Source organism: Quercus robur, chromosome 2 (assembly GCF_932294415.1).
Source record: "Quercus robur chromosome 2, dhQueRobu3.1, whole genome shotgun sequence".
Lineage (NCBI taxonomy): Eukaryota > Viridiplantae > Streptophyta > Magnoliopsida > Fagales > Fagaceae > Quercus > Quercus robur.
This window is the reverse complement of record NC_065535.1, coordinates 50,590,135-50,602,579: the sequence shown is the minus strand read 5'-3', so window position 1 is coordinate 50,602,579 and position 12,445 is coordinate 50,590,135. Positions and strand designations below refer to the sequence as shown.

The 12,445-nt window shown below is 35.8% G+C and overlaps 1 protein-coding gene across 7 annotated transcripts in view; it reads right to left on the bottom strand.

The window, feature by feature from the left end:
• LOC126713904 (protein SWEETIE) overlaps nucleotides 1-12,445 on the bottom strand; it is a 65,002-nt gene that overhangs the window by 44,848 nt on the left and 7,709 nt on the right. For all 7 annotated transcript variants that reach the window (XM_050413850.1, XM_050413852.1, XM_050413851.1 and 4 more), the window contains 5 exons: nucleotides 6,261-6,365; nucleotides 5,249-5,338; nucleotides 5,076-5,156; nucleotides 4,704-4,772; nucleotides 1,681-1,806 (listed from right to left, as the gene is read on the bottom strand). In XM_050413850.1, coding sequence (XP_050269807.1) covers nucleotides 1,681-1,806; nucleotides 4,704-4,772; nucleotides 5,076-5,156; nucleotides 5,249-5,338; nucleotides 6,261-6,365 — 471 coding nt within the window. The remainder of the gene's footprint in view (nucleotides 1-1,680; nucleotides 1,807-4,703; nucleotides 4,773-5,075; nucleotides 5,157-5,248; nucleotides 5,339-6,260; nucleotides 6,366-12,445) is intronic.

Sequence of the window (12,445 nt, the reverse complement as noted above, 5' to 3'; positions counted from 1 at the left end):
GTCTGTTAGGCTCTAGCCAATCACATGGCAGGCTCATGTAACTAACTTCCTAGCCAATTAGCAGCTTGCATATGTAACTATAAATAATAAAGACCACCGTCATTGTAACTAGTGGAATTTGAGTGAATAAACCCCATACCCAAGAGGTATTCTTTCCAAGAGTGTGTCTCAAAGAGCTAGCCTAACCTTTCATTCTCTAAGCAACCTAGCATTCCAAACAACAAATCAATCATCCAATTCCCTCCATCACCCTCCACCATACTCTTACAAGAGAAAGAGATGTCATTAGAGCTAGAGCCTTTTTTTTATCACTGAGATACACATACCCAGTGGGTATCAAATACATGACCTCCATCTACCTAGCACTTGCAAGGAGAGGAGGTGTCAGGTGAGCTAGAGCTCATTGGTGCCATTTGAGCTAAAACTAATTAAGTTGTTACATAAATTCAACTCTACTTTCCAGTTCCAAGCATAACCCGAGTCGATACTAATACTACCAGCTTAATTCAACTCAATAGAAATCATACAGAAAAGGAACCCCAAAGGCCAAGTTCAATTATAGATGGAACACCACTAATTTCATGAAACATTTAAATTCAAGCTACTCTTTCTTTTTTGATAAGTACAAAAACAATTTATTAAAAAAACAAAATTAAGTACACCAGGGGGGTACTCAGGGAGAATTACAAACAGTTCTCAACCTACGATGTTCAACCAAATCTAAAAGAGAAAAACAAGAAGAAGGATGAAAAGCAACACTCCAATCTACTTGTCTATCCGCATATAATCCTTGACAGGAAACCTATTCAGTTTTTGGTCAGTTAGACCAGCAAGACAGAAAGGTAGCTCATTTGTAAAAGTTTCAACTGGATGTGGATTGTGGTGGGGAATTTAACTGAGCCTCAAAGATGAAGTGGATATCTAGTATGACATGGAACACAATCTAAACACACTGTCATTTAAACAACACTGGACACCATTTCTGCATGCAATTGCATCTCCCAAGCTAATCTCTTGAGAATGAATGTTAAATTGTAAGACTAATAATTTTGAGAACATAGTTTCCCCTCCCTCGTTCATTCTGGCCACTGGTCCTAAAGACTATAGTAGTCACATTTAAACTAATATAATCCCACTCCTGATTTCAGACAGCACAAATGGCAACATGTTTTTAACTGAATTTAGTAGAAGAAACAACTGAGAGGAATATCACAGCAGAACCACAAGGTTGACAATCCATTCATCGAAGAAAAAACTACCTCCTGTCTACTAGGGTTGCTCCTCTTTTTTCCAATGTTTAATAAATTATTTACTAGCTCATAAGAAAAAATACTCTGAATATAGTTACCAAGCAGCACTCAAATGAAAAAGTCACTACTAGGAGTGAGAAATACTGTGAGGATCAGGAACAGATTAAAAACTTAGCAATCATAGGGAACATTCAGCTAAAACACAAATTAGATGCAGTAAAACTAATCAAACTGGGTAAATTTCGTACAGCATTATGACTAATATAAAAAAGTTTTGGGGGAAAAAAAGAGCTAAAAGAAACCAAATGACTTTCACTTTTTGTAATCTTAATTAGATGAATCCAGATATAATCAAAACAAGGATAAACAAGAAAATGGGTAAAAAAAGGTAGCCAGAACAAAGGTTTCCCATATAATTTATAAACTTTACCTTTTCAAAAGAAACATTCTCTCTCAAAGCATTTAGCGTGGTCACCCCATAAGAAATCAAACCACCAACACAGGTTGGATCAACCTCAGCCAATGCACGCAATGCCAAAGCAGCCTCGACGCGTACCTAAACATAAATGTATTTAGTGTTCAACAAACATCAAAGAGCAATCAGATGACTTTGAACATTGCCACCTTAAGCATAAGTAAAATATGATTTAATTAAGCAAAAGATCTTGACATCAATGCCAGTGGCAAATCAATTCACAAAAGACAAAATTTATAATAAAAAATCATTATTAAAAAAAAAACAATAATATTCCAACTCATTATACCATAATTCATTCCAAGTAGAACCTGAGAAGGAAACAATAACCGAAGATAGAACATGAAGAAAAAACAATGAAATATGAAACACTAACATTATAACTAGTTCTGAGATAAATCAAAAAATCAATGAACAAAATCAAATTCTATCACATGCTACACAGACCTTGTATATGTCCAATTTACATAACAACCCTGGTTGACCAGACTTCAATCTACTGTCAAGACATTCATTAGCAATAAGGACGGAATCAAGAATCTGCCTATTTAGAACAAAGGCATTCTAAGGAGCTGAAATGATATCTCCTAAAACCATACGAAGTCAAATAGCCAAAACTTTAGCAAGAATTTTATAAACCCCCCCCCCCTCTCCTAACAAGGTTGATAGGCCGAAAGTCCTTTACTTCCACTGTAGCAGCCTTTTTAGGGATAAGAGCAATGAAAGTTTCATTTAGGCTTTTTTCAAACTGACCAGTAACATGGAAATGGCGGAACATAGCCATGATATCTGATGAGAATCCCCCAACAAGCTTGAAAGAAAGCCATCAGGGAAACCATCTGGCCAGGTGATTTATCCCCATTAAACTCCTTGATGACTTCATAAATCTCAGTTTCCTCAAAAGGTCTCTCTAACCAATCCACATTATCCTCGGAAATCCTTGGAAAATCCAACACATCCGGGAAAGGCCGCTGCTCTTGCTTCTCAGAGTATAAATTCATGTAGAATTGTTCAATATGGTCAGCGATCCTATCCTGGTTGGAAGACAAAGCCCCATCAATCATAAGATTTTCAATACAATTATTTCTTCTATTAGAATTGGCCATCCTATGAAAAAACCTCGTATTGGAGTCGCCCTCCTTTAAGTACAACACTCTGGACTTTTGCCTCCAGCTAATCTCCTCTAACAAGGCTGTCTTCTCAAGATCAGCGCGAAAGGATGCTTTTTCCAATTTTTCCTCCACTGAAAGAGGTTGATTGTCCTCTTCTACATCCAAAGCATTCAACTTACTCCATAATTGCTGTTTCTTGGCTGAGATGTTGCCAAAATCAGACTCGTTCCATTGCTTTAGATCCGATTTTAGAGTAGTCAACTTCTTGGCAAGAAGGTAACTAGGAGTCCTTTGAAAGTGGTAATTCTCCCACCAAGACTTCACCTTTTCTATGAACCCCTCCGCCTTTAACCACATATTCTCAAAACAAAAAGGAATTCGCCCTCTTCAATAACTCCTACTCTCCAAAAGAATTGGAAAGTGATCAAATAACACTCTAGTAAGCTTTTTTTGGGAGAAATGAGTGAAATATTCTGCCAATATCGGAAAGAAGAGAAACCGATCTATTCTAGAAGCTGAGGTAGAGTTAGACCATGTGAAAAGACCTCCCTCCAAAGGATTATCCATTAGCCCATGAAGAGATATAAAATCTGAAAAATCATACATGCAGCGAATAAATCTTCTTGCCCCTAACCTCTCCGATGGAAAGCGAATAACATTAAAATCACCACCCAAACACCATGGCAAATTCCACCAACTGGTCAAGCCTGCCAATTCCTCCCACATAAATTGATGCTCTCTGTTCAAATTTGGACCATAGATACCTGTGAAAGCCCACTCAAATTGTTCACTGACGTTTTTGAACCTACAAGAAATCGAAAAATGCCCCACTGCTTCCTCTATCTTTTCAACCACCCTCCCACATGAGCAAAATTCCACCAAAAGCACCCTCTGAACCCAAATATAACCAATCTATATAAGGACAACTCCATATACTTCTAACAAGTCCTCTTGTAACCCATTCCAATTTTTTCTCTTGTAAACAAACGATATCAGCCCTCCAAGTACTCAGTGTGGAAAAACCATCCTTTTTTTTCTTTTTTGGATTTTCTTGATTTATGTAATTTTTGTATTTGATTTGTACACCCCTGTATACTTCCTGTGTACTTGGATGTGTCTCTCTTTTCATTTCAATAAATTCTTATTACTTATCAAAAAAATAATAATAAACGAAAACCAAAAATTAAAAAAAAAAAAATTAAGAAAAAATATCTAATAAACCAGAAAGAAATATTATGGAGTGAAAAAGTTCAACCTCTTCATACCAAAATGTATATTGTAACTGATGAATCATATCCTCATTCTCCCTAATTATATAGCAACACACATTTGACACTCCTGACCCCCAAATATTTCCACTTTTTTTTAAATCTAAATGAGAAGTCAGCCAAAAATAGAAGTTGAAGCAAACAGGTAAACCGATGACAATAATCAAAGGATTAACTCAAGGAAGTAGGTACACATAATTAAAAAAAAAAATGATATAAAGTCCATATTTGACATAGATAAGTATGTTTGTCAGCATGCCTAAATAAAGATATCTTCCAGTCCAACCCCCACAATACTATCAACACCCACTGACTTTCAAAAGTTTGCTAAATCTCTGCTATGAATTTTATGATTCTGAACAAAAAGTGCATAAAAAAGGTGATGGATGGGAACATCTATGAAGACTATAGTTGCAAAACAAAGTCCAAACTTTTAACAATCTCTCTCTTGTCAACCCAAAAAAACAGAAAGTGTCATCAACAAGTATTAGCAGCTATATAAATCCACAGGTTTGACAGAAATAAAAAGAGAGATCCCTGAACACTCCCAAATACATTTGAGGTTCTAATGACAATGAAAATAAAATCAAGAATTTACAAGTTGTGCAGGATGAGATATTGCTGCCATAACCGTGTTATCAAGAACTTCCTTGAATTCAAATGGAACCTGCAAATGGACAGATCAAGCACCAGCTAATCAGTGAAAATAGTAACACCAGACTTCTTTTCATATGCTGTAGTGTTAAAGTATGTACTTTATCCAAATCAAAACACTATACCTTTTTCTGCTAACCTAACGTTTAGAAGACAAATTACTCTAATCTTGTGCTTATTTATAATAAAATAATGATAACAATTTCTTTTTAAAAAAAAAACATTATTTAAAATATGTCAAGCATGGTGCTTTATACAAAACAAGCTAAAGAAGGACCAGAGAACTAAATAGAATCACATGAGAGTTATCCCTTACCTCTCCCAGTGTTTTCAGGGTATATGACAATGTACGTAAGGCAGAAGCTTTCATGGAAGGGCTAGCATCATGGGACTGAAGCTGCAAAGTATAAAGAGAAATTTTTTTCCATACAGATACCTCTAAAAAAAAACCTCAACAATTGAAGACCCAATTGAATTTTTTTAACAAACCTGCGTTCCAAGGAAAACCAAAAAGTTCCTTTGAGTGGGTTCTGTCATCTGATCAGTTATGCCAACCCGAAGGATGTAGAGAACACATGCCTTCAGTAAATCATTATTCATAAGACAAATTGGTCAGTAGCTTGATTTTGTAGAGCATCACTTAGGTACTTCATTATAAGAAAGCCACCAAGGGAGCCATTATAAACACTTATACTAGTCATTGTAGACTCAGGTTATACAAATTAATAAGGCACTTTTACAATTTACAAGAATTCAGTTTAAACGTAACAAACTAGTAATTTTCAAATAATAATTCAATCCATTTACTGCATATAGAAAAGTACCATAAAACCCCATAAACTCTAGCAGACAATCCTTTCCAATTCTAGCAGATCTGAAAATGTTCCATGAAGACATTCTCGCGTAAGCCAAAATAAAAATGTAAATAGGACAAATTTTATGCATCAATGGCAGAACTGGCAACCTATCATTCAAACTCATGTAAGAAGTTGAACTCCTATACAAAGATTTAAAGGGTGTATTAGTATTGAATCTCTTGATCTCATTTATTTTTCCTTAATGTAAGTTCAATATATCAGTAAATCTTGGGCATTGTACTAATATATGTGTAGCATACTGCTACATAGTTCTCTAAAATGACAATATCTTTCCTGCTAACAGTTTTCTACAAGGTGCCACATCAATGCAAGACTGAATGATATAAAAATTTACCATCAATTGAACTGAAAATGAAAGACAACATCAGACACCTATGTCGCCTAAGAAGAAATTAAGAACAATGAACAAGGATAAGCCACAAGTCAGTTCATCTTTTACTCCATTCAATTCATTTCCTGTTTTGCTACCCTTTTTTCTACCAATAAACAATATAAGAGTGCAGAACAAAGTTAAATGGTCTTTTTTCTGGGGGGGTGTGGGACACAGAAGTCATCTGATAGTCATATGTACTTGAGAGGAAGAATATAAAAACAAATCTATGATGCAAATTTTAGGGAAATACCAATGGATGGGCATCAATACAAGTATCAGCACCAAGCATGTCCATAACTTGCAAAGCAAAGTTTTGAAGCTCACTATCTGGATGCTGATACTTTAGACGAATAGCCTGCAGAGAAGAAAGAAACATTATTAACCAAATTACAAGGTAAACATATATAACTGCATTAAAATCAACCTATCTACAAAGCAAATTTAAATATGGCTGCAAACTGACCAAAAATTATGTGCTAAGTTCAAGCCAGAAGTAACACATTTCTGATATGAGTGGGGTAAGATTGGGTAGATTTCAGAGCTTCTCTCTTTCCAGAATTTCCATCTATTTTCAGTTTACTTTTTTTTCCTCAAGAGTTTGTGTAAATTTGTGAATTCCATTTATTTCTTCATGGATCTATGTTCTAAAGTTCACATATTATAGAACAAATCAGTGAGTTTTGAGAACCCAAACCAACCTTTGGTTTCAATGCGAGTTAGGAACAATGAGAATCCAAAGGACAAGTCAAGTTAGCTAAACTCATGATGTGATACCCCAATTTGATTAATTGTGTGATGTATGTGGGTGTGTGATGAGTCTCACATCGGGTATTTACTGGGTAGATCTGAGTTTTATTAACAATTACAAGGAGCCTCAATTGTAACTAGTCCTTTTGAGGTATAGCGCAGATGTGGCTAACGCTTTTTCTTTGAGTCGTTGCATATGGTATCAAAGCCGGCCTGGTAACCCCATGTGGGCTCTGAGACACTACCCCACAAAGTGGGCCCTAACGAAGACGTAAGGGATTTAAGTTAGGGAGATTGTGATGCCCCAATTTGATTGATTGTGTGATGTGTGTGGATGTGTAATGAGTCCCACATCGGGTATTTACTAGGTTGAACTGGGCTTTATAAACAACTACAAGGAGTCTCAATTGTGACTAGTCCTATTGAGGTATAGCGCAGATGTGTGTGGGTGTGTGATGAGTCCCACATCGAGTATTTACTGGGTTGAACTGTGTTTTATAAACAACTACAAGAAGCCTCAATTGTGACTAGTCTTTTTGAGATATAACGCAGATGTGGCTAGCGCTTTTCCTTGGGTCGTTACATATAGTATCAAAGCCGGTCCGGTAATCCTGTGTGGGCTCAAAGACACTACCCCACAAAGTGGGCCCTAACGAAGACGTTAGGAATTTAAGTGAGAGAGATTGTGATACCCCAATTTGATTGATTGTGTGATGTGTGTAGGTATGTGATGAGTCTCACATCGAGTATTTACTGGGTAGATCTGGGCTTTATTAACAACTACAAGGAGCCTCAATTGTGATTAGTCCTTTTAAGATATAGCGCAGATGTGGCTAACGCTTTTCCTTAGGTCGTTACATATGACCTTTCTAGATCTTAAAGAAAAATCCTTTATGAAGGAAATTGAGAAGCTGAGAACTGGATTAAAACAAAGCAATGCTTCTATTAACAATCTATGGGGACCAAGGAGGTTGATCACTCTGGTAGTAGAAGCAACAAGGGAGGGGAGTGATTTCACTGGCTGGTGAGGCAGAGGAAGACCTGGCAGTGTGTTGAGCAGATGTTAGCATCTTCATCATGGAGTGAGAATGGGCAACTCTTGGTTAAGCGGTGCTATTTTAATTTCAATAAAAATTTTGTTACTTATCAAAAAAGAATGTTAAAAACTCCATGGATAGTTTGCAAGGGAGCAAGAGGGTGTTGTTGCCCCAAGTGCCAATAATGGAGGCTAAACCAAAAAAATTCCCTGATGAGGGGTTGCAATGTCAGGTAAGGATCTTGTTACTACAAAGGTGACAGCTTCTAGTGTTTTTTTTTTTATTAGTAATAAAAATATATTAAAAAGAAGAAGGGTGTCACCTGAGTATGCAGGAAGTATACATCAAGGACAAAAACAAATCAAGTGCATAAAGTACAAAAGTCCATGAAACCATGGACTGAAGAAAAAGAACGAAAGCCTAACACTGCAACCCAATCCAAAAGTGTCTTAAGGAAGAAGAGTTTAAGATCTGAAACTGATCTCTCTAAATCCTCAAAATGTCGGTTATTCCTCTACTGCCAAATGCACCACAACAAACAATGGGGCACAACCATCCAAATAGCAGAATTCTGATGCCTCCCAAACTTTCCTTGCCAACAAGCCAACAGCTCCACCACTGTTTTCAGCATAACTCAGTGAATGCCAAACAAAGTAAACACCATATACCACAAATTAAAAGCAATAGGGCAATGAATAAGGAGTTGGTCTACTGATTCCCCATTTCTTTTACACATACAACACCAATCCAAAATCAAAACCTTTCGTTTCCTAAGATTATCAATAGTCAAAATATTCCCCAAAGCTGCAGTCCAAACAAAAAAAGCAACTCTAGATGGGACCTTGGACTTCCCAACAATCTTCCAAGGGAAAGACTGATCGAAACTTTTTGTCAGAACCTGGTAATAAGAATGAACAGCAAAACCTCTTCCTATAGCAGGTTTCCAACACATCTTATCGTCCCCAACTCCTCTCAAAGAAGCTCCATAAATTCTAGACACTAAACTGTAAAAGGATTCCAATTCCCAATCTTCACTGTATCTTCTAAAATTTAGATCCTAGAAAAGAACACCATTTGGGAAATTCATCAAATCAGCCACATAGGCCTCCTTATTTCAACTAAGAAAAAAGTCTCAGATAGAGCACACACAAAGAAGTGTCCCAAAACCAAATATCCTGCCAAAATCTAATAATAAAACCGGCCCCAACCTCAAATTGGATGTGACGAACAAAAGATGGCCAACCACAAGTAATAGACTTCCATCCACAAACTTGCTCCATAAGGGCCAGTAACGGGAAGAGAGCACCAACCTCCCCCTTCACAACCATACTTTGCCCCTATCACTCATTCCCAAATATCCATAACCATTTTCCAAACAAAGTTTTATTAAAACTTCTCAAACTTCTAATAGCTAAACCTCCCAAATGAAGAGGCGCGCAAACCGTAGCCCATTTCACTAGGTGAGTTTTTTTAACATCCCCCATACCACTCCAGAGAAAATTTCGTTGACGTTGCTCAATACGGCTTGCAACCTCCACTAGGATAGGAAAAAGAGAGAGAAAATAAGTTGGAAGATTGGACAAAGTACTCTTAATAAGAGTAACATTACCACCTTTTGAGAGATACAATCATTTCCAACCTGCTAACCTCTTCTCCATCTTCTTAATAATTGGATTCCAAATAGAACTATCTCTGACAGTAGCACCCAACGAAAGACCTAAATATTTCATCAGGAAGGAGTCTTGCTTGCACTCTAGCACATCCACCACATCTGCTATATTTGGAACCACACCCACAGGGACCAATTGAGACTTACCCATATTAATTTTCAACCCAAAAACAACTTCAAACCGAAACAGCACCAGCCAAAGAAACAAAATCTGACCAAGATCAGTATCACATAAGACCAAGGTATCATCAACGAAGAAAAGATGGGGTCACCTATAAAGAGTTACCCGTGGGACCCACCCTAATACCAGACATGAGCCCATCCCTCACTACCTTATCCAACATTTTACTAAAAGCATCCATAACAATTACAAACAATAAAGGGGATAATGGATCACCTTGTCTTATACCTCTAGAACTTTCAAAGAAACCACACGGAGTTCCATTAATAAGAATGGAGAATTTAACAGTAGAGATACAGAAAAAAAAAAAAAAAAAAAAAAAAAAAAAAAAAAAAAAAAAAAAAAACCCATCTTCTCCATTTTTCAGGAAAACCACAACGATCCAACATATAAATGAGGAAGTCTCAATTCACAGGATCATATGTCTTCTCTACATCCAGCTTACACCACCCCGGGAACTCCTAATTTCAGCCTACTATCCAAGCATTCATTGGCAATAAGAACGGAATCTAAAATCTATCTTTCTTTGACAAAAGCATTTTGAGATTCATAAACAATATCCCCAAGCACCATTTTCAACCTGTCAGCTTCTAGTGTTAATGATGGATTGTCCAATTCAAACCCGAATGAAAAGGGTGGGAATGCACCAAAGTTTCTCTCCACTACAAATCAAACCCCTAAAAATCAGGACAATGTCTCAAAAGCCCAAGTGAAAGCAGTCACAGTCCAATGGAATTAGAGTATTTTCAACCGGGAGAGGATGCCCTTGCTTTTGGATTATATGAGGCCTAATTAGTACCAACATTCTGTCAGATGAGTGATATTTCAGCAATTGTTATTCCCCTTCTTTGCTTATTGACCAATTTTTGGGGGGAAAAAGGTCTGAAGCAACATCAGAAGCTAGACAAATAGGAGTTGTGGTTCAGTCAACCATTCCCACTGATAACCCCACTTTTCAAATTACCACAGTTAAATTGGATGGACATAATCACCTGGCTTGATCACCTCCTTAAAAGTAGGAGGAAAATAGGCTATGTTAATAGAGCAATTCTTGAGCCTAGACAAATGATTCCACCTCTGGTGAGTGGGAGTCTAAAAAAATATCAGCTTTTGCAATCTATGGAACCTGAAATTAGTAGTGAATACCTGCTATTGCAAACTGCCAAGGAGATTTAGAATGTTGTGGCTCAAACTTTATGCTCTGAAAGGGATTATAGTACAGATTTATGACTTGAAGTGTTACATACATTAGATTAAATAATGGGGATGGCCTCAAAAAAACTAAGATCACATCTTTCTGTCTCACTCAATTCAACATTGTTTGCCCATGTTCTTTAAATTGAATGTTTTAGGTTAGATTTTTCCATCTATATATTTTTTTAATTTTTTTACAATGAAACAGATTCTCTCTTATGTACTTCGAAATTCTGTCAAATACAAGAGCTTTTTTTATAGGTTTATTTCTGCATCTTGTTTGATTTTTTTTTTAATAAAAAATTTAAAATAAATAATAATATTAATTATAATAATAATTTATAATAAAAAAATTAAAAATATATAAACAACAAAAAAAGAATCTATATTTTAGGAGGGATGCTCAAAATTTTCCAAGAAGCATAATACATGATATCAAGAGTTGCTAATAGAAATTAAATCTTGCAAAAATATATATATATATATATATATTTGTTAATAGAGTTTCAACCTATGGCATCTTCTATGATAATTATGTTATTTATCATCAAACTAAGATACCAATCGGTTTTTAGTACAGACGGAAATTGAACCCCAAATCTCTTATTCAACCATCAGAGACTTTACTAATTAAGTTAGCTGGAACTCATAAAAGCATGTAAAATTTGATGTACAAATGAGTTTTTAAAATTGTATTTCAATATTATAAAATAATTTCACAAATCTAGACATAGCTTTTAAATTCAACATTTATTCATCAATATTGATTGAGTTTGTGCCTTCAAAGTTCCATGGAAAAGTCAAGGGAGTGAGAGTAATAAAAGTCAACACCACAAATGTCAAATGGATAGTATACACAACGAAGCCAGCAACTTTGCTGGGATTTTTGGAGTTATCAGGGGTCTGTTCTGAACTTCTGTGAGAAACCAAGCAAGCATTTTGTGTTGTTAAATTTCTTGGAATGATGATGAAGGATTGTAGGGGAGATCATTTTTTGGTTGTGTGGTTCCATTCTTTTCAGGAAGGATTAGAAACAGAAAGGGGGAGTGGAGAGACGTGCTTGAGTGTGATTATAAATTACAGCAACTGCTTATAAGTGGGAATGTTGGTGTAACCGATTGAAAATGGCTTTTGAATTTTCATAGGTTATGGTGTGGTGATATATCAACTTAATTATATGTCCTTTGTCTTTATTTCTTAGGGAGACTAAGTTAAACAATTCTGAGGTTTTTTTGGAAACTACATCAAAAAGGACATCAAGGATTCCTACTGCAAAGATTTTTCCCAAAAAAAAAAAAAAAAAAACCTAAATTTTAGGATTTTGAAAATTATGCATTTTAATGGTTTGACCGTATTATCTTAAGTTTTTTAAAATTGTATTATTAGTGTGAGGGTATTTTGGAACATCTAAAAAGTATACACCAAAGTGGGGAATCCTCTTTAAAGTGGTATATGTTAAATTACCAAATTCTCCCAAAAGCTTAAGTTATTAAAAAATGGTAAATTTAATCACTTAATCATAATTCTAACATTTTCCTTCACGTGTGAGCTCAAACTCCTTTTTACTAGGTGAGGCCCAACACATGGAATTTTTAACATTTTAAATG